This window comes from Trichoplusia ni, chromosome 21 (genome assembly GCF_003590095.1).
Source record: "Trichoplusia ni isolate ovarian cell line Hi5 chromosome 21, tn1, whole genome shotgun sequence".
Taxonomy (NCBI): Eukaryota; Metazoa; Arthropoda; class Insecta; order Lepidoptera; family Noctuidae; genus Trichoplusia; species Trichoplusia ni.
Genome location: NC_039498.1, coordinates 2,263,017 through 2,286,637, shown reverse-complemented (window position 1 = coordinate 2,286,637; position 23,621 = coordinate 2,263,017). Strand labels below are relative to the sequence as shown.

Genomic DNA, 23,621 nt, shown 5'->3' with positions numbered 1-23,621 from the left:
TCTTGTACTCACTGATACTCTTCACAGGAAGAAAGAAGTATTGAAAGTATTTTAATTAGGCAACTGTGCCACGAGTACATAAGTACTATAGCCGTAGTGATCTAAAGATTCTTCGAATCCATTTTCGAATCCCGGTTGTGTAGTAACATTGTTGAACTGTGTCTACGTATCAGATGGCGTTTCGAACTATAACAAGACCTGAACGGGGAGTGTACTTCGAATACGGAAACTTATTACCGTCTCATTTGATTTATATTGGAATGGAAATCGACTGTGTTGAGCAGCTTTGACTGAACTCCATGGATTATGTGAGTAGCATCGACAGCCACTGGACCGTATAGTGCATATATGGGTTTAATTACGATGATTACGTCATCGCGCTAATCTTTTCGTAAATAAACCCTGAAACTAGGACATCATAAATAGAAATACGTAGAATTCAGAATACTGCAATTTCGGTGTATTTAAATAAAGTTTAAATTTAGTATCTAGTGCAAAGAGAACCGAAAATGTACACAAATACGAACTGTAACTTTATACTAATTGCAGAAACGTTGAAATTCTTCTTGGAATACTAAAAAAAGAACTTGAACTAATGGGTTAAATAAGCTATTACTTGAAATAGCGCAGCCGTATGTGAAAAGGGAAGCTTGATAATCCGCACAAGCATATGAATGCGGCCGAATGAAAGACTTCTCATTAATGAAATCTGTTTAAAGCAAGTGAACAATGAAGTAAGTCCGGGATGCCGGAATTTAACGTACCGGTGTTTTTGTAGGAGAAATAAACGAAAAAATGATATGGTTCTACAAGTCTTAGTTGAAGAGAACGCGATGCAGCGAGACTACGCTTTGAAAGCAATAATGTTCATATGGCTTTCTAGTAAAAGTTTGCTCGCATACCTAGAATGCATGCTCCACTTTACTCTCGATTTCATACTAAGTCCATTCAATGTTTTTGTTTTTTTTTTTTCAAAACATTTCTCATGACATTTTTAATTAAGAACTAAGTAATGCCATTCAACAATACATAGGCGTATTAGTGAGTAATATCTAAGCAAGACAGCGTAATAGTTCATTACGTCTAGTCATACTAGAAATTTTTCTTCATACCATAAATCCTTCTTGGTTTATTATAGTATACATGAGACACAAAAGTCCTCCTTGTCACCAGCTGTACTGACATTCGATGAATGTATTCCATTACATAACTAAATAATGTTGCATGTAAGTAGATTCCATGTTAACCATGTCGAAGTATACATTTAACTGCATCTTAATAATGACAGCCTCTTATAAAGGTCAAGATAAGATGCGCCATTAAATCCGAGTAAGTATACGTTGGGGTATTACATAGCAGAATGTTACAATTCTATTGTAATATTATAACTAACCAGAAATACTTAAGACACACATAACATAGCTAATAATACAATGCTTTATTTCCTACCACAAATGAAATGTAACATCACATTTAAAAAAAAAGAAAAAGTGCGGGTTTGGGACTGACGTTTGATTTTGACAAGTGACTTGACTTTAACTTTGACTCCAGAACCAGCTTTCGAAGAAAAGTAACTAATCAACAGTCCAAGAAGTCTGAAGTGGAAAAACTAACAGGTTCCAACATAAACCGAATAAGTCATTTATTCAGGTTATCAAACGCCATGTAAATTTATCTGATAGTTTTGGCGTAAAAGAGTGAGATTTTCGTTGCGATCGGACCTTGCAAAGTTTCACGTCAAAATAAGTGGATGGGGTGATGGCATGGTGGCGATCGCGGAAATTTAAATTTTGTAAAAGCAACCGTAATTCACAAAGACGTGGATTTAAGTTTAAGCGAGCTTAAACTAATTATGAACAATAATTAGAAGTGGTAATAATCACAGTTGGATTCCATAGTATTTTTGTTTCTAGGAAAAGTCGATCCGGGTATAAAAATATTTATCTGTTTATCAACTAGTGTTAAAATTAACAATGATTCATACATTAAAGGGATTATTAATTTTGCAGTTAAAATAATAAGAGGAAAAAAGGATAATATTTTTCATAGCAAAAATAACGGCTTACAACGATCAAAATCCATTCGAAAACGTTCGAGTGCCTGAACACTCTAGCACTTCGGAAATTCTGCACTATGCTGTACAGGGTTTAACCGAAATGTATTTGGACGTGATTTTACTTTACGATGGGTCGAGAGCCCAAATATGCTATAGCAGAACAGCCTCTATAAAACCATAAGTTCGTAAAGCTAACAGTAAAAATATTGCAGGTGCCTCTAGTGGCTCTCCGTAATGTTTGGTCAATTTATACGTTAGCTGTATTGATTATATTCGATGTGTATTACGAGTGTTGAACACAACGGTATCGTCCGAAAAAAGTTGGAACTTTGGACGCCGAATCAAAAAGTAAATGATTATTTTTATATCATTAAGGGTATACTTAACTTGATTTAATTTTAATGGGAAACCATATAATGGAAGTAACGTATTTTTCTTGTTCATCCGATGCCCCATTCTGCGCCATTATCTCTCTAGGTGTCCGTTTTAGGTCTTTGCTAACCGCGTTTATGTTTTTCCATCGTCTCTTTGTCATATGAAAATGTCATACATAAAAAAAGTCCTTTAAAAACCAAGTAATCCCACAAAAAACGCAATTTCTTATTCCAGCTGTCCGTCTTCCATTATAAAAGCAGATTCAAACGTCCCGATACGCAAAACTTAGGTTACCTAGCTAAGAATATGTAGGTTAGCCCAGATGTCAAGAAGTTCTTTGTCAGAATCAGTAGCGCGTTCGTCAGCTAATTACGCACTAGTAGGCTCCTTGTACAGCTTCGTAGGGTTCGTTTAAAGTGCATACAGTTGCATCGCAGGGCCGCTAGTTATGACCAGGCCCCCGCCGACCTCCGTATCTCACGGCGTAGGGATGGGCACGCGCGCGTAAGTTGTCGATAGCTCGATATAAATATATGTTTTTGAATGTCATTTAGCAATTGTAATACTTTATTACGCATTAATGCAAATACTATTCTACTTTAAAATACACATTTTAAATAGCGTATCAAAATTAGATGATAAACAAGTCAAGTCAGGAGATGAAGATGATTAGAAGACCTTATTAAAATCTTCTTAAATCTTAATTAAAAATGCTATAGAGAAAAAATTCAGTCAACGCTACAAATAAACTGATTCAAGTTTATTTGTAATTTTTCATATCGTCTGAAAAAAACAAAGTTTGAAAAAAAAACTCACATTCGTTATCATAAAAAGACTAATTAATCGAACTTAATTATTTGAGATTCCATAATTATCATAAAATTAAGAAGCATCACGATTTCGCATGGACCATTCTAATCATTATTAAATAGTGGTGCGAGTGTTAAATAGCACAAATGAAATCACATCATCGATATCTATAATAAGGCGGAGCGCGAGCGTTCGGCATCACTAGCACATGGTGAGAGACAGCGGCGATCAGAGTGATACCGCCATCGCGGCAGGCCAGTCTGTGCACGACGCTCGGCGCGCGCGGTCCCTCGCGCCCTAGCGCGACACCATGTCGCCTCTCACCGCGTTACTCGCGCTCGCAGCGCTCTGTCCTATTATAAGTGGTGAACATCAGTTCGGTGTTTGTAAATTGGACTTTTGCAACTGCACTCCTGACACACATCCTTCGTGGAAGACCGTGAACTGCACTCTTCAGCGCGACCAGGTACCTCTCATTATATTCGTATGTTCCATACAAACAAAAGTGAACGTGCTACACCAGATGTACAATCATACGCTTAGAATTATACGAATACAAACTTTTGTAAAACAGTGGCATAAAAGTTTTCCGCTAAGTTTATTGTCTCGCAAGTTAGCTGTGACTTGTAAGGGGCAACGGCTCGTTTATTAATCGGAAACTAGTTTAATTATTGCTAATGTAAATCAAACATATGATAAGTAGCCCTTGATAGGAGGAAACGATAAACAACGGAAGAAGCGTTCTATTCTGATTCTCAGCACGTCGAAACACGTCCAAGACGCATAACAACGAAAACTGTAGTCAATGTTGTTATAAAATTAACAAAATGTACGGTGTCAAAAGTAACTTGATAACTACATAATGGTAATTGTTGTGAATTGAATATCCCAAAATATATCAAAAATACAACAAATTTTAGATTAAATTGGAAAGATTGAATCTAATACAAAGCCCGGATACAAAACAAACATCAAACAAAACACGAAACGTCTTAACTTGTGCCAAACAAAACATTAACGCCGAAAAGCAATATTTCGAATTTTGAAACTCAATTTTTACATCCTCATATGTGTCATGTTCTATAGGGAATAGTACAAATGCAGTTTTGAACTAGACCAAGCAATATTTTACTAGAAACGTTCGAAAACTCAATTTAAAGTTATATACAACAAAACAAACACAGTGTATGATAGTTAGTAGTCGCAAAAAACTGTGGGACCGAAATGTTGTAAACAAAAAGGAATCTACCTGGAGATGAACCCGCTGACACATTGTCTGACTGCGCCGGGGAGCGACGGCTGTTTATCGACATCCAATTTAAAAACAATACAACATTCAAAATATTCACGAATCAAAAAAGTATAAGCACAACGTTGTTTTATCCACACCATTGACATATACTCGTACGTATTATCGAAGACTAATGATCTCATTACTTACACACACAACGAATGTTAAATTAGAAGGACAGACATAGTCTTTGTAAATAAACGGACGCCATTATTGAGTTCTGGGTTCTACGCTCGGCCACTCAAAACTCACACATATCTCAAACATCCAGTTGACGATTTCGCTTGAAAGACGCTGTAATAAAACAATTTGTGAATAAATAAAGCATAGGGGTGGAAGAGAGAGGATATCAATAGTCTCTTTAGGGACAGTCAGGTATGCAGGTCTTCTTGACACGGTAATCTTTATAATACAGATGGGCTAGGCGGGCAGACGCTAAAGACTTGAGCCCATATCGGCCGGCGCTCTCCCGACCCGGCTATTTGCGGTCTGCCGGCGCATTCGCGAAATTTACGTCTAGTTCATACATAAATACATACGTCCGAGTAGACGTCGACCCCTGTGATATTCTAAATTAAAATGTGCCTACGTTTGAAGGAAAGCGCCGTCTCGCACCGAAACAATGTCAAACGAATTATACAGTTCAGCCAAATGTTGGACATGTTTCAAAAGCTGAAAAAATGTATGACAATGCCCGCTTGATTATATCTCTGTATGGTAATCGAAGTATCTATGTATGTTATGGAATAACAAACAACGTAAAGAACGTTCCATATAGGATACCAGTGATTATATCGACTTAAAGGTTTAGCTAGATAACTAATTAGCAAATTATTTATTACATTACATAATTACAAAAGTAATCTTTACAAAGCTTTAAACGATTACCGGATATCTACTATTAAGAATATGAATGAAACGTATTTGAACGAACGAAATTCTTAGAAAGTCTAAAACTATTCATTAGGCGTGAGTCATTTTAAAACATACACCGCGCGTTTATAACTGCCGTGAGGCCGATTCATTCGTTAACGGTACATTCGGATAAATTGATATGTGTGCGTATGTCAACGCGAGCAGTGTCCAGCGATGGTAGGCATCAGTAGCATAGAATAAAACAGGAAGTTAATTACTGCCGTAGAATGCCCTCGCGGGCCATTGTCTACAGCCCGAGGATTCGACATCTGCATGCATGCGATGTTCAAACAAACACCCGATACTGATCTATCTATGTTTCCTTCGCCGCGTTAGATAACAAGTACATGGCGGCTGATGCCGATTAATACTTTGATTTTATCGGACCTGTACAACATCATGTGGATTGAACGCGTTTAGAAATAGAAAGAAATGAGTCGTATACTGACCAAAAGCTCAAGCCACAGTTCAGGAATGCGAGCTTTGTTTACTGCACTCATTTAATGGTCGATAGGTACTCTTTATTGCTAATAGGAGTTGAAAGAGGCAATAAAATTAGTTTATTAGAAGCTTATTAAGAACTTGCAAGAAATCACTTAAACAAAGTGAATTTCCTTATTGAGTGACCAAGCTAGAAACACAGCTAAATAGACAGTATCAAACGCTAACAGGTCAGTAGACAATTATAGAAAAAATATACCTCAACAGCATACATAGGGGACTGCAAATTGTGGTTTAATTGGGCATGTGAATTGGCATTGCGTGACGAAAGGGAATCATGTAAACATGCCAAGTACCGACACAACAAACGAAGCTCTAAAATGGACAAGCAGTGTCAACAACGGAACTATAGAACAAAAAATAGTCAGCCATGCATAACCACATCCAGCTTACACAAAATCTACTTATTGGAACATAAAAAATATGAACATTAGATTGAAATTTTACAGAAAATGCAACGAACGGGTTTCAAAGATGCATAAAATACACGTGTCTGGAGAACGGGTTGAGCGTTGGGAATTGTGGGAATTTGAGTCGTATAGAAGCATCATAAAAAGCTCGCATCTATACGCCTACACCTGTTGCTTAGACGGCGCGCTACTTACTTATCTTAAGTAGTCAGGAAGGAAAGGGCAACCTTCGACTATCAAAGATGTATACAAATGTTTTGCGTGTAATGCAACTGCATTGAGTCGGATACGTTGTTAATATGACTTATAGAATGCAAACAATTTGAATGTGTAGAATTAAAACTAGATAGTATTTATATTAACTGTGTTAAAGTTCAACGTTATAGGTGTTCAATTACAGTAAGCCCGTATAAAAACTATCTGTCAACTAAAAACTATCCAAACCGTTGTAGAAAAATAAATAAAAATAATCACATGAGCCGGTCTCAGCACGCATCGTGAGCGCAGCGCGACCGGGCGGGAGCATCGGACAAACCATAAAAAAAACGTAATGAGAGATCGCTTCCTGCGCCCGCCGAGGCCTACTACGATATTTTGATACAAACTCCACGCCGAACATTAGTAACGTTTTACAAGATTGAATTTATTCCCATCTTCGACCGGGAGTTATGAAGCCATTTGTAACGATAGTTTTCTATATATGTTAAACTTGTTTATATGATAATACAGTAACAATTTAACAAATGCAATTTTGTATTACGTTCAATTATAATACTTAGCTTCTTAAATAAAATTCATGAATACAAGTTTAAGCAAAAGACTACATATCATATCTTATTATCAATATTGAATACGGTTATTTATTTTAGCTTATTTTCTCTTGTCAAAGCATTGTGTAGGTCTACCACAACAGCGGCAGCCACCGATACCTCTACGTCATTACACAGGATTAAATCTGTATATTTTCTTTTGTAGAGCTTGCAATTAATTTCAATATGAACGATTGCATCAATTTCATTTCGTTATTATTTAATCCCATGTATGTCCAACCATTTCAATTTGTTAATGATCACAACCGAAGTTGGCATTTAATAATGATATTGTCGAATATTTCAATCTCATCAAAAGAGAGTAAGGGATTTTAAACTCATATCAATTTACTGAAAATGAATTAAGAACACATAAAAGACTATTTTCATGTATCCAGGTGTTTAAAAGAACAATAGCATGACCACAATGTTCCTAAAACAGATATTTTATTAGGCAGAACACAACCGAGGCGTAATCAATCTTACATAAAACTCATCATAAAACTTTTGTGACATTTAGAGCTTGCTTCTACCGTAGTAAAAGTGTAGTGTCAGATCAAAATGAAATCATACATCACGCCTACGATTTTAAACAAATTAAATAACTTTGAAAACTATTTTGATTAAATTATCCTGAAACATCTTGAGATGGTTAAAAAGTAACGTCTTAAATATTTTTTTTCTTCCGCAATACGACAAAAACGAATCAGTTATCAAATGGTGCTGATTAAAAACAGATTACAAATCTATATAATAGCAATTTCCACTCATATGTAATGCCGGACATAAAAGTACTGGTAAATGTTATTATATAACGCACTTTCTGTCGTTGCATGGAGTCATCGTTACTCTTGAGAATCTCGGTAGAGGGGCCGAGTTCACAAGCCGAAAAACGATAGTTGTACGAAAATAACCGCAGGTACACTGTACTAATTGTTTACGTCAGACGCCGCATACAACGTTCACTACTTACGATAAGCAATTTCCGAAATTATTATTTCAAACTTTACTGTCTCATTGTTCTCCTCGCTAACAATGATTAACGTTTCTGTTTAGATAATTATCGATTTTAAAACTGTTCAAAGTTAATGAGCACCCCAGCAACAGTCAACTAAAAACTATTTGTATTGTAGAGATAAAAGGTTGCTATCGAAATCATTGTTTCATGAACACAATGTCCAATGTTTGCGATCTATAACAATAATCAACATTATTGTGTGGAAAAGCATTATGATAAATTACAAATATGAGGGACCTGTTTTCAAAATTACATAGTAGGTACGCAGGTACAGTTTTGTAAGGAAATTAATTTGCTATTATCAAGAAATGCACAATACTAGCATTCCAACGTAAGCCGAGTTTATGAATGGTTCGTTAGGTGACGTTAAGTACGCGGACAAGCTATTTATCGATAAAACTATTTCAGTAATACATTCTTGTCTAGCACCGGGAGCTCTGCGCGGTTCCTGTGGTGCTGCAGCGCGGTCATATTCCGGGAATATAGTCTAATATTAAAATCAAATGACCCGATACCGGCAACGCACTTCGTTACGACGAGCATCTGTCGATTCTTCCATTTTTATTATTCGGATTTTTTATCTAGTTGCTTTACTATCCGGTAGTGCAGCGGAAAATCCACAATATTGAATAGAACATACAAAAGTTTTCACATTTTTGTGCATCAGGATTTTGCCAAAAGTCTATTAAAATATGTGGACCTGAATCAAACCTTTGAGTTACAAAATTACTTTTGTGCAGAAAGTAAAATATGGATATTTTTTGTACAGTTTTCAAACTAAAATTAGTTTTGTGTAACTTACAAAGGAATGCATAACATATAGCGACAAAGAATAAATACATAGTGGAAAGAAATATAAATATGTCTAAAAATTTAATAAAGTTTGTCATATAATCACTTCCTTATCGTTTACTTGTTGCGTTATTCGATTACTAACTAGAAGAATAACCACCTCGCATCCGGCGGCTTCCGACAACTTTCCTCAAATCTATTGTTCTGTTTGAACACTATGGAGAGAAGTATCGAAACGTCCGGATTGCGAAACAAAAGCCAAAACACTGTCTGCACTTTCGAAGCAGTAATAAATACTACTTAGGATTTTAGATTGTAAATATCGTTCGGCTCGAATATTTCGAATGGGGTGTGTTATCTATGTTTAGGTCAAGTGCCGCGAACATAATGAGTGTAGCAAACCGCTCGCCAACCAGATACGTTCAAAGCTTTTAACTCTATATAACCAAGTCGTAAAGTAAACTAGTATCGGCTGTAGCGGAATTCGTCATCATATAATATAAAAGAGGTAGCATTTTTCTCGTACACGACGTATGCAAACTAAGTCAACATATGCGCGTGCATCGACATATTTCAATGTCATTTACCAAACTTCTTTTTTTTGTCCTCGAAATGCACTTACAGATAGTGCGTCAATCGCATATCAATCGTGCCTGGAATACATTTCTGACCTATATCGTTCTCGGAAATTTTAGAACATGCATCGTCCTATAGATTTAACTACTCTGTTGGGTAATTCCCATGTATATTCTGCGAGTTCGTCCAGACACTTCTGTTCGTTGTTACACATTTCTAAACATAGATAATATAATATTCTGACTAGCATATATAAAAATCTCCTTACGCTGTAGCAAATAACAATTAATGAATACAAATATAATGATCATAATATTATTTTTATAAGCTTTTTGCATTGGTATGTTTTTCTACGCTATAGCACTTGTGCTTTCAAATGTATTCTATACGTTAATGAAGTAAACATTTCTTTACTGAGGGCTTATAGTGTATAATTTATATTTTAATTGCCTGTTAGAGGTTGCGCCATATCAACATCGAGATTCTATAGAATACGTCGACAAATGAGTCTGATTCATTGTCAAGGCTGCGTCACAAACTATATTACAGCTAATTACATCCGAATTTCGAGTTATGATAACTTAATAGATTTTTCTTTCATTAAAATGGAAGGCCAATCCTCTTACAATGTACACGGAGACTCTGAGGTGTGTTAATAAACAAAAGGAATCAATAAATAATGCAATTTAGTGACGTATGAAAAATCTCGAGCAAATTGTCTGTAATTGGAAATCAGCGCGAACCTGTTTCGATGGTGACTCAAAAGTCTTGTAGTTCTTTTATAAACTTTCTAAACAAATGCTGAGCTGATTTTTTTATTTTGTTTTAATATTTAAAAATAAATAATCTACTTCGTCTGTTATAGCATAAATAAACAACTATTTATTTTATAAAATGTCTCATATTTAGTTTGTCCGTTAAGGGTTTTTGTTTCATATTTCGTAATCAGCTTATGGAACGAGCACACATTCTATTGTCATGAAACTACGCTTTAAACAGCTTGCACCTAAAACGAATAACTATGTTCAAACAAGACTATTTTGGGCGTTAATTAAATATGATGTAATTCCAGTGCATAATAACACCATACGACGAAAGTTTAAATTCTATGAACAATAAATGTTTTGTATTTTACATTTTAGAACTCGCATGTGATATTCGTCTGTTATTTGATCAAAATTCTCTCTCATTTTAATGTAGTTTGTATTTGTACACTATTAATCATGAAATAAAACAGCATGATTCCGGGACGATACCGTTTGCAATAACACGTGCCCAGATTCTAGATACTCGAGTGTAGTAGTATCGCGATCACACCCATCTATTGTTCCAATTGACTTATGCCCTCATCTCGGTCGACCGAAAGTCTCCGGGCATTGTGTTCGGTGCCTTGGTTCTATTCCACCTATTTCTGCAAGGTCCACTCAACTAGCAAACTAGACCACAACTGTTTGTCTGCTGGTCAATTGTCTTGATTTGTGACGTTCTAAGTAACCAGTGGTAGTGTAATTGCGACCTGCATTATGAAAAACAAGTCATGCTGTGTTCTGACCCGCCTTATGGCTCACCCAAAGAACAGGTTTCGCACGCAACAGAGCCGGCTACCGACTTAATTCGTCGACCATTATGGCTACGAGACGAGATACATAGTTATCAACATTATACATTCATTGTGAAGTTCTCATATTGAGTCACAAGGAAAAATAATGCGTTAATAGACCTATGCAGACGATAATCTTGTTTGTTTTTAAATTGGAATACATCCGATCTCTCCAGTTAGACTCAAAGCAGACCCAACCAAATCCAAACTTCATGATAATTTTCACTGTCACGTACAAGTATTGGAGAGCATAAAATAATTTCAAGTAACATTTAAAGGTATCGTTAAATTCCTTTTTGATAATACTGGGAGTGACCACAGCACTCATTCAGGTGTCTCGCGGTCATCGCAAGACTTGGCGCTGTATAAGGCGAACACTTACAAAGCAAAGTGCACAGACTTGACTGTGAGTCAGAGTGATTGAGTACGCAACACCAAGACTCACATGTCAGCTGTGACAAGACTTCTGTAAAACTGTTGCGATTTTTTATTTGAATAAAATGCCGTAAAGTATTGAATTACCCTATTCATAGATACAAATATATCTTGGAAACATTTTTTAGTGCTTAGTGTGGATTTTACGAAGCTCTTATAAATTTTAATTTAAGTTATCTTGTAAATAGAAACATATTAAAATTCGTTTGGTAATGAAAACACCACTTTAAAGTTACGGTTTATCGAATATCCAAAGATCATGATTAAACAATAAAGCGTTGAATACAAATAATGACAGTCTAATAAAGTATGTTTTGACGGAATCCGACTAAAGTCAACGTGTGCATGTGTGCGAGCTTATTTTTATTTTAAGGCGCGCATGTGAGAGCGGACGTGTCATCTATTCGTTTCTTTGTAGTTAGTTTCTCGTCTTAAGAAACAGCAACCAATTCGAGCATTTCGAGCGTTCTTCTAAAACTCAACCGCGTGCTCCACAGACAAAATTAACAGCGCTCACTTGAACAAATACGTATCTGTTATAAATTTTTCGAAACGTGCATTGTTCGACTATCTTGCGTGATGAGTCATGTTCGTTATCTTTTATTGTGGAATACAATGCGTACGACTCGATAATATTTATTTATTTAAGTACAAGATGCCGCCTTAATTTGATAAGAGCTACTAGTATTGAGATCGTTACAATAGTTTGTGCCGTCGCTGTGAATTGGATTTGACGGTAGTCGAAAGTGATTCCAGTTATATATTTGGTCAAGGCTAAGCTAATACGTATCGGGAACGCAGCAGTGGTCGCGTAGGTGTCCTCCCGGCGAAGTCGTTCACTTTCCCCACATCATGCGTAATTTAATCAGCAGCCCGTATCCGTTGAGCCCCATCCACTTAAGCGACCACCGGAATCGTTTCTCGTGCCGACTAAAACAGTAGTTAACCCCTAAATATTATGTCATAAGGTTAAAAATCACTTCGAATGTTATAGCAGTCTAACAGCTATGGAGAATATAGTAAGAGTAATAAACATACATGACTGCGAACGAAGAGGAAATCATGAAATTAAAAAAAAAAAAACTGATCACTTTCGTTCGTCGGTCGATATTTAACATCCGAGTTCAACTCTCTTTTTTTAAACGGAATTTCGCGAGAGTGTGTACGAAACTATGCCATCTAAAAAACGATTGTTGTTGATTCTAAACCATGTGAAGAAAATCTAAGCCGCCGACAGTAACCAAAGTCGAAAAAGATTACGTTAACAATATAAAATAGTTAAATAAAAGTGATGTTACGAATGTAATTCTTAGAATTGAAATAAAATCTCATTTATTTTGTAAGTAGGATATACACATATATTATGTAATCACCTTAACGTGTCTTTTTTGAGAATGCTGGAGTTGACATTTTATCCTATTCCTAGTTGAATGCTCCGAAAAGGAATGTCAAAACAAACTCAGGGGTCGCAGTCGCTTTTAAAGTCCAGACGATTTTAAAATACGAGAGCTTGAATACCTTTTAGAAGATTCGCGAATGCAAAAATCTGCATGTGATATTCGCATTAGTCAAATAGTTATTTATTTACATGTTAAACCTGATCAACCGAACTCGAGTAGGTTCAATCAACCTAACACCTAACGCTTCGTAGTCATTTTTTATAACCATCCTGCCCTATATAATTTCTCCCTATACTATCTAATTTTAATAAATATGATAAAATGTGTGTTCAGTTGTCCACTTTGGTTGTGAATGACTTGGAAAACACTTAAGACGTTTGTCGAATGATGCGTTTGCAAAAAAGTATTTTTAATAACCGTCGAATGAATACTAAATGATAAAATGCAGACTAATACGTTTAAGATGTCAGGTTATCTATTCTTATTTTTACTAGGCGCATTTTTTTGAAAATACTTATTAAATGCAAAATTATGCAGAAGAAAGCAAAAAATCATTGTCACAAGTAAAGCGTGTACTTGTATTTAGGATAACTAATGTTTTTATTAGCGGGCTGTTGGGTATTATTTCCGTAATATCAGTATTTACGTATTAATTTTCTAAAAGAATATGTGTAAAAACATTTTCATATACGACCACGTCACGGTTCTATTTAATTTCATAAGCATGGTTAGAAAAACATTGTTATCGGATAAAACAAAGAGTCTGTTATGAACCAGTTAGTATTGTCTTACATTCACAGGTCCATGTTAAACATAAACATGACCTGGTTTGATAATAAAAACAATTATGTCTGTATACCTGTATCACCACAAAATATCAAACTAAATACGCAACCACACACTCGACAACTGGTATTTACGTACAATACCCATATTTTAAATTAACGAACAAAATTCGAGGAACAAATATCACAAAGGATTTAATTAATTTACCAATTATTATACTGTCATTCATGTTGTCAAGTTATATCATTTTAGTTGCAAATAATGTAAACCCACAAATTATTAATTTTTGGCAGTAGCGCAGCAAATTCTTATAGAATCAAAAGATATATAAAATTCATAAATCTGATTCATAGTGAATTCTATTGTTTGTCGAATAGAATGAATTCTCATAAAAGTAGTGCGGTCACTAAAGCATGAACAGATTTGAAGACTATGTTTTGTGGTTTCGCAGAAACTGGATATATTGGAAGGTGACCTACCAGAAACCACTACAGATCTTATAGTGAGTGGATCGGGGGTCATAATGCTGGGTGCTAACTCGCTGTCGCGGCTGCGCGACGCGCGGCGCATCTACATAAACGGAGCCGAGATCGTCTTCATGAGGTCGTACGCCGCCGCCAACCTCGACGTCCTCTATCTCCACCTCGACGTTGAGAACTGTGACGTCATCCGCATCGAAGAGAAGGCCTTTGTCAACATTAAAGGTACGTTCCCACTGTTACACACGTGATGATGCAAATGCTATTGCCAATTGCGATCTTGATGCGCCCGTGCCTATGCATTATTCATTTTAATTTGGGTGTAACCTTAAGAAGTTTCTTTTAAGTCTAGAACTGTAGCACTATTTATGATATTGTACGATGTGCGTTGCGATTTTGTTGGCAAGTAACTAAGTCACTGTGTGTAAAACAATGAAAATTACAGGTATTGTATTTCTCTGAATATAAATTGTGTCATGACATTATGTAGAGATTATAGATAACCCAGAGCTGAGCCTGCAATACAATAACGGCACAATACAAATGTAAAAAGTAGTTGAAACTGTGTCATATGTATTTTTGTGCGTACTATGTTTAATTCTAAAGTGAAACCTTTAAAATTCTGATTCGAGATTTCAATAACATATCTAAACCAATCGCTCCTTGATTATCGTGTTTAAAACTGAGTGGGCACTTACCACAGGGTAAGTGCCCACTCAAAGAGACACAAATTACAAATTCGACGATTCTAAATGAAGCCGTTAAGATTGGTGCGTTACTGGCGTAAACACTTTCGCTGCAAAGATACAACGCGGCAATGTAAATGTGATTACGTTACAGCTTAGATTGTAACTGGTTTGGGTCGGTGGCCCGATAGTGGCGAGCCGCCGGATGGCTCCGATTATCGGGTCGTCGGCCAATATTCAACTAGATGGACGACGTTCATTATTTTATTGTACTGATTGTGCATGTAGTCTTGAGTCGTGACCATTGCTCTTAGGATGTATGTCAATATAGTCAACCTGAATTGCTTCCATTTAGTTATAGTTTCGTCTGTCCAGCTAGTAGCAAATCAAGCCGGTGTAATAACGAAAACCATAGCATGTTCTGTACAGAGTTGGGCTTCAATCCATCGAAATGCAATCCGAAATACATATCAAATAGTAATTTAGTTCGACTGAACGCAATGATACAATGTATGTTTGAATATTGTGCGAACCTGTGTCGAGTAGGTTTGGGTCATCGGATATAGAACACTTATCATTCACACAATTGCTTCATAATCGCGCACCGGTGACATGTTTCGTCCGTTCGAATGAAGGAGTATTCACACCTCCAATACAGATTGAATTAGATTCTCTAAAAAATAACCGCGTTTCAGTACGATGCTTGACATTGGTACTGGTGTCAGAATCGCAGTAACGTCAATAAAAGTAAAGTAGCCGTACTGATATTATTCTCACTTAACTACTAGTCTTATATCAACGTATGGATAGGAAATATTTAGAACAACACGGAGCACTTCGGATGCATTAGCGAGTGACAATACCATTACACACTCTTATTGTTAAACCCGCATAATGTATAGCATACTGCATGCACTAATTATACAAAGTAATATGATCAACCCGCGCTGTAGATAGAGGCGGCGAGATTCATTTTTAATACTGGAATTTTGTATGGTTGGATAATGTGGATTTATAAAAGAGGGACGGATATTTTGTTGTTCAAATTGTGAGGACTTTTCGTACACATTTGATAATTAAACCCGTATCAAAGTTATAGACAATTGAATTAAAAAATACGACTTTTACTAACATTTCCTGAGCATAAGCAAGGAATGAGCGTATCATTAGGAATGGTGTCGCAACATGTCGACATGTGGTCAGAAGCTGTGCACTGACGCACATGACATACCGCGACTCGTAGCGACGCGCCAACAAAAAACACACAATATGCAGCAATGAACTCAACAAAACCAAACATAGATAACACTGGGCCATTAGATCAATGACCGGCTGTTCAAAGCTGAAATCCACATCTCAACATAAATATAACTAACCGCTAGTTACGTTTTCACTCTGTACTCTGGCACTAACACGAAGTCCAATCTTTAAATTCGCGAATGTCAGTTGAAGTGAAATGCTCCCGCAACAAACTGATAAAATTAAAGGTATTTCAGACATGGCCAATTAAAATTCATGAAACTTCATCTCTCTTAACGTACGAATTCTATTTTGGTGTGGTTTATTGAACCAATTCAATGGAACTATTTTGTACTGAACCCGCGGTTCAACTTTTAAAACTTAATTTACATTAAGCTGCGATATTGTTTAAGTGAAGGAAGCTATTTTCGAAGGGTTCCTAATTTTGTCTCAGTCAAAACAAATACACCACACCGTGGTTTACGGGGAGGTGGTAACGGTGTGTGTCCACCGCATTTGCGCGGCAGTACGGGAAACGCTTGCGGTCTCTCAAAATGAACCTCCAATAAAATGGACCAGCAACCCCGTACACAGTTTAGACAAATTTGTATTATTTATTACGTAATCCATACGTCTAGCCAGGTAGACGCCTAATGACTTCAATTATCCCAAAAACATCCGAATAAATGTCTCAAGAATTTGAAGAACATTACCTTCGCTGCTATGGCAATTTGTCTAGCCTACTAATAAATATGGCAATTATGGTACAATACGCTATTACTACTGGATTCTATCCTACATAAGATTTAACTAACGTCCTTGTTAACAACGTGAATTAATAACGAAAAGAAAGCTTTAGATGCAATTATATTTAAACTTCAACCGAGTGATTGAATACAAACAAATAATACAGAGAGTTAAGCTCATCATTACTTCGTGCAACCAATCTGAATTCCGATTTCGGGTCAGTTCACATGACATTACCCACCTGACCTTTATGAAATATAATTAAATTACAGTTATTTTATACGCTTTTGTATTCGTGTTTTAAGTTTATTTTACGTTCAAGAGTCACAAAGATTATAGTTTAAAAGTAAATAGTCATGACGTTCTTAAGCTTGTATAGAGCCTACATACGGAGTGCATGAAGTTTGTTCGGAAAGACAAAGTTCAACAAATACTGTACTTGTATTTCGCAGTGTTTCACGGACGGCACACGTACGCCGTGGATACAGTGCGGCTGGATGACTAATTCTGGACTATTTCTGTGTCCCCGCCGCTCATAAAGACCTACTTGTACTTGTGTTTATAATGTGTTTGTATTGCATTTCTGTCGAATAACTTGCAGCTTAATTATGTTCTTTACATATGTACTGTTGTGGAAGGCATCGTTTTACGCGATTCTTAGTAGTCTGCGTTAGAGCTGTTAACATAACAGGTTCTGAATTTTATACCAACTGATCTATACGACTGATATTTTTAATATAGTACCAATGTAACCAACATATTGAAATTATCATGAAATTATTTTATACTTACTCGCACTGAGTGAAGTATACAAAAATATGCATATGATAAAATTAATTAATGATATCATAATTTAATAATAGGGCATCGGAGAATATCTGACCAATAACTATAAATAAATCGAGTTATTTGTAATTTTAGAGTTGTAGTGGTTGTTTACATACTATTCATACTTTTTTATTATAACTGTACTTAGTTAACGTAAAAGCGACGATGGTTAATTACTCGGCGAAAAGTTGTATATGGTAGGTGACGATTAGCCGAAAAAATATATCTTCGACTGGTGAAATCTGTACTTTATCTGAGAATAAAGACTTAATTCTTCTATATTACGTTATACTTAAAACCAGTTACATTGGCTTCAATGCAATCTTTTCTCGAATGGTCTCGTGGCCATTTTACAAGACCTCTTTGAATTGCCAATCGGTTGACTTGACTCCCTCGGCAACACGTATTGCAGGATCTTGTCCCTTGGTCAGTATCGACGTACTCATTCAACTGAACTTAAGCACCGTTATACAAGTTTTATTTACTTGTTAATATATTTCAAGTAGAAAGCCTAATAAACTGCCACCACTTAAGGGAAATATTTCAAGACGATTTTTTGTGTGTTCAAGAACTTTACTTAAAAGACAACTTTGTTTACGTTTGGGTACGGCATGCTTATTATACTGGCGATTAATTTGAATTATATTAAAGATACCTCGCAGAAACTATAGATGGGCTACCAGAGCGGCATCGCCGGTACAGTTTGCCATCTAAAAATACACGATTTCCCCGACTCGATATTCGTGTTCCGCAAGATAATGACTCATGAGACAGGACAGTGCAATACGCTACTTGTAATATGCAGAATACAATACATTTTATTTCTTTTCGTCTAATAAGAAACTGAAAAATATCCGTGTAAACAAACTAAAACGCAGATACATTTCCGAATCGTAAAGAAGTAATTGCTAAATGACGTGTTCATTGATTTCAGGTCCCCTCTCGGTGACGATCAAGAACTGTGAAAGCGTTTCTACCGAAGGACAAGCTTTCTCGTGGCTTCTTAATATGAACATCAGTAACGTGCGCACTCTACAACTCGGTCCTGGCTCGTTCACACTGGACCCGTCCGCCGGCAACGTCGGCGAGCACGGGCCGGGGATGTCGGTCAGTATAGTCTACTTTTACGCCTATAAGTGCACAGCGAAAACCTGTACAGCAGAAGCGAATTGTTCATCTTCTTAAAATGGAAATGTCTTAATAAATCAACATTTTCTTTTGTCTTACAGATCAGGCTGAGAAATTTAACGGTACCCGCTGTCCCCACGCAAACATTTGGATCCTCCGCAGCTGAAATTGTTTTAGACAATGTAAAGATAAACGAGATTCTCGCAGGAGCCTTTTCTGCGAACACCTATAACATCGTGATGGCACTGAATTCTTCGATACAAAATATAGATGAAGATGCTTTTTCCCAAAGATCGCTGATAAATAACTTGTACTTTTTTGGGTGCAAGATACAACAAATTTCCTCAAGAGCATTGCAATCAGCTGTTGGAAACCTTAACATTTCATATACATTGTAAGTATATCGGGCAGTTTATTACATTTGTTTGTATACACGTGCATATATTAATATAACGATAATAATTAAAATGTTTGATTTCAGGATTGAAAATATCGAAACGGGTGGAATAAATATCACAGTAGCTTCAGTTGTTATTCTTGACTCAGAGTTTAATCGACTCATGGAACGAAGTATTGAATTATCGTCATGGAATAAATTGCATATGGAAAGAAACTCCTTCGATGAGTTAGTCCCTCACGCCATAATCGCGTTGGATACAACTACACACGAACAATCCGCTCATGAATTGACATTCATTGAGAATGAAGTTGAAACAGCATATCCCACCAGCCTTAAATTCATAGGCCAAGCCCAAAGTCATACCGCTTATACAGTGGTTTACAAAGATAACTACTACGGGCAAACTTGCTACTGCAATATAAGCAATTGGCTGGCTGATGTGTTAGGCACAGACTTAGGAGGAAAATATAAATCTGAAAGCTTTTGCACCGTAGACGAGTTTTTGGCTCGATGTTTCAACGAGCCTGAACAAAATATATTATTTGACAAATTTTTGGACGGCGTATGTCAAAAAGATTCAGTTACTTTCCATTGTGAATCTTATGTAAGAAAAGCAGACGGTACTTCTACGGAGATTAAGAATCCTAGATTCCCACACAAAAATAAGCACGAGCAAATTATCAGTGAGCGAGACAAAAAAGTTATCGGCATCGTGATTGTGACCTGTTTGGGCTGTGTAGTCATTGTAATGTTTATAAGTTTCGTCAGATGGATGCGTCGAAAAGGATACTGCATAAACGTTAAGAATTTTCTCATATCTTCAAATTTATCGTGTGGATCACTTTGTGACCGTTTGTGTAATTGTGGAGTCACTCATGGTATGGATAATGCTCGATCTATATCTCGACTTTCAGTAAACGAATATTCTGAACGCCATTGTTTAAATGAGCCAATGAGGGTTCAAGAAATGGTTCATGAATCGACTTTGAATGGAGAGCTAGTACCAACTGAAGATAAAACAACTCAAACTCTCCCTGAAGAGCTTACCAAAGAGCTTTTGGAAAATCTCAAGGAACGATTAGAAAGTCCAGAGAACTATGTAGAGGCACGTGAAACTATTGAACATTTATATGTGCTAACGAAACTGGAAGAGAACCGCAATGCTAATGTTCCAAAACTGATTAACGTGGAAGAGAATATTTACGAATTACCTTTCCAAGCTACTGCACCTCGTATTGGCAAAAATAAGAAACCGATGATAAGTGTTGGCACTCGCACACCTTCTCTCGACAAACTTTTGCCTCTGTCACCTTACAACCGACAGACCGCTTTAGTTCATGAATATTTTGAGCCCAAAGATCTCGCTGTCCACCTGTATGCCGAAATAGCTAACAACGAGAAGGAAAAACGCACCCTTTTGGGTAATATTCCTGATGTCGTAGCTGAGCAGGCCGCCCCCCGAGGACCGTACCTGCGAGCCGTTCGTGAGAAAAAGAATACTTCTGGATCTCAAGCTAGCCCAGTGCCGAAATCCCTGAACAACTCAACTGGATCTCGTGGCATGTCGACTATCAAATCTAACACATCGAACACTTCTGCTAAAATGCTGAACCGCCCTCTGCCGGAGAAGCCCATCACCCTGGACCCGGGTGAGGGAACGTCGTTTAAGCACGGCTGAGGGTTAGCCTGCGGTCGGCCGGTGTCAGACGAACGCTTCGGGCTTCTCGAGAAACCCCGCAGAGGATCGCATCGCCGACCGCTGTTGTCGTCTGACGACAGCATGGACTTCTACAACAACTTGGACCCCTGCGTTACAAGCTAAACGGGGAATGATAACGACGCGACAATCGAGATGATGCTTAAACATTTCTTTGCTGTGATATTAATTTTGTTTACTTTAATTCGTAATTACCTTTGAGTGATGTGTCGTGCCAGACACTGTTGTAAGATTATGTAATTATAATATATGATTTGTAATTTATGATTTGTAAATAATTAATGAGTTGTAATTAATTTTTAATGTTGAGCCGCACCAAGGCGTGATCTTTTGATATTTAAGAGCCTGCATTGTACGTTTCTTTGTTTAACATTGCTTTACATATTGATGCTTCTTATTAATAATTTTAAATGGACGTTATCATACAAAGATTTTCACTAACGACAGCTAGGCAAGAATTTCGGACCTGAAATAATATATCTTACTCGTAAACTTAACATTTCATTCAAATAATCTTGATGTTTATATAATTACACTTATCCATATTTAAAAAGACATTTATAGTAGTGTTAAATTACAATAGAAACAATTACTCAACATAATATTGATGTGTTTATTCGTTGTCAAGTAGAAATATGATGATAATCAGTAATCAGTAATCAGTAGTATCAATAGAACAGTTAAGAGAAATCGATGTTTAAAAAAAATCCAAAAAAAATCGTAATTATCCGTAGTGATTGATGTATTAGAGCTTACCCAACTTTCAGCTGTCGTCCCAAAGGTTAGTGAGTCCCGATCATTTTTATTTTATAAAAATATTCAAAAAATAAATTCTATTTCCATATGTCTTTACATTCTAGACTTTTTAAACATTTATAACTTCACTTTTGACAAAAGAAAATTTACCCCAAATTAGTGTGCTCAAAACTCAATTAACACTAGAAAGACCGGCATTCGTATGCTACCTAAAAAGACCAGCGACGTCATTTTGACGCTAAGATGACCCTAACGTTGATATGAAATTATTATTATTATTAATACAGAAAAACAATAGCTGCTATTTACTACTTTTAATTTATATTATATTATATTAATTAGTTTTAATCAGAAAAGCATTTGGAGCAAATTATAGATTTTTTTGATGTTCTGCTCGTAACTCGCAAACAAGTTGCAGTATGAAATTATGACGTGAAATATTGCTGTAATTTTTCTATAAACAACCCATGAATTGATAACAGCTATGTCTAAAACATAAAATACGTGCATAGGCCATCTACGAGTACCAGCTCTAACTGAGTATTTCCTTGCCATTTGATCTAAAATATCCACACCAAATTTTGTTGAATTATAAAATTCAACAGGTTCAGGAATTTTTTTTTCGCCCATGTCAATTTGTACACTCGGGTATAGAGAATTACTAAGAATTATAACATTTTTGTTTGGTTTCCCCTGATAAACTTTCAAGGAAGGTATCACTTGCAATCAAAATATCATCAATAACAGGATGTTCTGATTGCCGTGATCAAAAAGATCCACCACGCATATCTCGACTTCCTCTACGCCTGCTTCTCGATCGGATACCACGCTGGCTAGGAACCACTATAGACGGTGTTTCTAATTCAATATCTTCGCTCGAATCTGAGCTGTCCCTCAGCAATGCGTCGTTGGTTGCCGGTATATAATCCGTGTCTGCCGTATCAATCAATTCAATGGCAATGACACTATCTTCTCCGCCCGATTCAGACTCCGAATACGGTAGATTTCGAAGAGTTTGCAATTGTTTTTCTATTTCTGACTCAGACATATTTCTACGCGCACTCATATTTATTTTATCCTAAATGAACCCAATATTTATAAACAATACAAGTTTATGCAGTTTAGACACCACTAAGAGTTTCAACACTGATGGAAAAATAAGAAAGCATAACTAAATAAAGCGGTGTGAAATGTAAACAAATATTTCTAAGTAGGTAGGGGGTAGGTAGGGGTACTTAGAAATGTTTGTTTTCGATAAGGTCGATTGTATCGATTGAGTTTTTTACAATGCGTCATTTTGACGACTGTGGTCTTTATAGATATGACTCATTGTATTTCGAAAACTACTTAAGATAACAGCCTTTAATTTAAATGGAGGCTATAAAACTGCAAAATATTAAAAGTCAAAGAGTGTCATGTTTGAATAAAGCATAACTTTCAAAATATGAGCACTTTACTTCACAGAATCGTCAATTTGACGACGGCGGTCTTTCTAGTGTTAATAGCAACTAGGACCGTAAATAAGATGTGTTTATAATTCCTATTTATTTCTATCCTGAATCTGTCCTTTACAAACCAATTAAATGTTAATATATAGAATACAATATAAGTAAGATATAGAATAGACGATTATAATAATAATAATATTGATGTTTAATTGAATGTTTCATGATATTTGCCATAAAATCAATCAGTCATTACCTATGTATTGCTAACTATAATTAAAGTATGTTATTCTGATCTAGATGTCAAAAACTTATTGAAGTGAGGAGGAGTTATGTTATTCCATTGATGTTCCATATTAAATAAATGTTGAATGTCGAAAATGAAACCTGAATGCTTATTATTGCGAGCTTCATACCCTAAC

The 23,621-nt window shown here is 36.2% G+C and overlaps 2 protein-coding genes across 2 annotated transcripts in view; one reads left to right on the top strand and one right to left on the bottom strand.

Annotated features, from left to right (window-relative positions):
- LOC113504190 (E3 ubiquitin-protein ligase MYCBP2) overlaps nt 1-23,621 on the bottom strand; it is a 112,462-nt gene that overhangs the window by 44,346 nt on the left and 44,495 nt on the right. The window lies entirely within an intron of this gene.
- On the top strand, nt 3,462-21,925 carry LOC113504185. The gene is made up of 5 exons (XM_026886352.1): nt 3,462-3,707; nt 14,226-14,478; nt 18,688-18,860; nt 18,983-19,275; nt 19,363-21,925. Exons 1-5 carry the CDS (start codon nt 3,552-3,554, stop codon nt 20,957-20,959), a joined length of 2,472 nt encoding a protein of 823 aa, XP_026742153.1. The 5' UTR covers nt 3,462-3,551; the 3' UTR covers nt 20,960-21,925.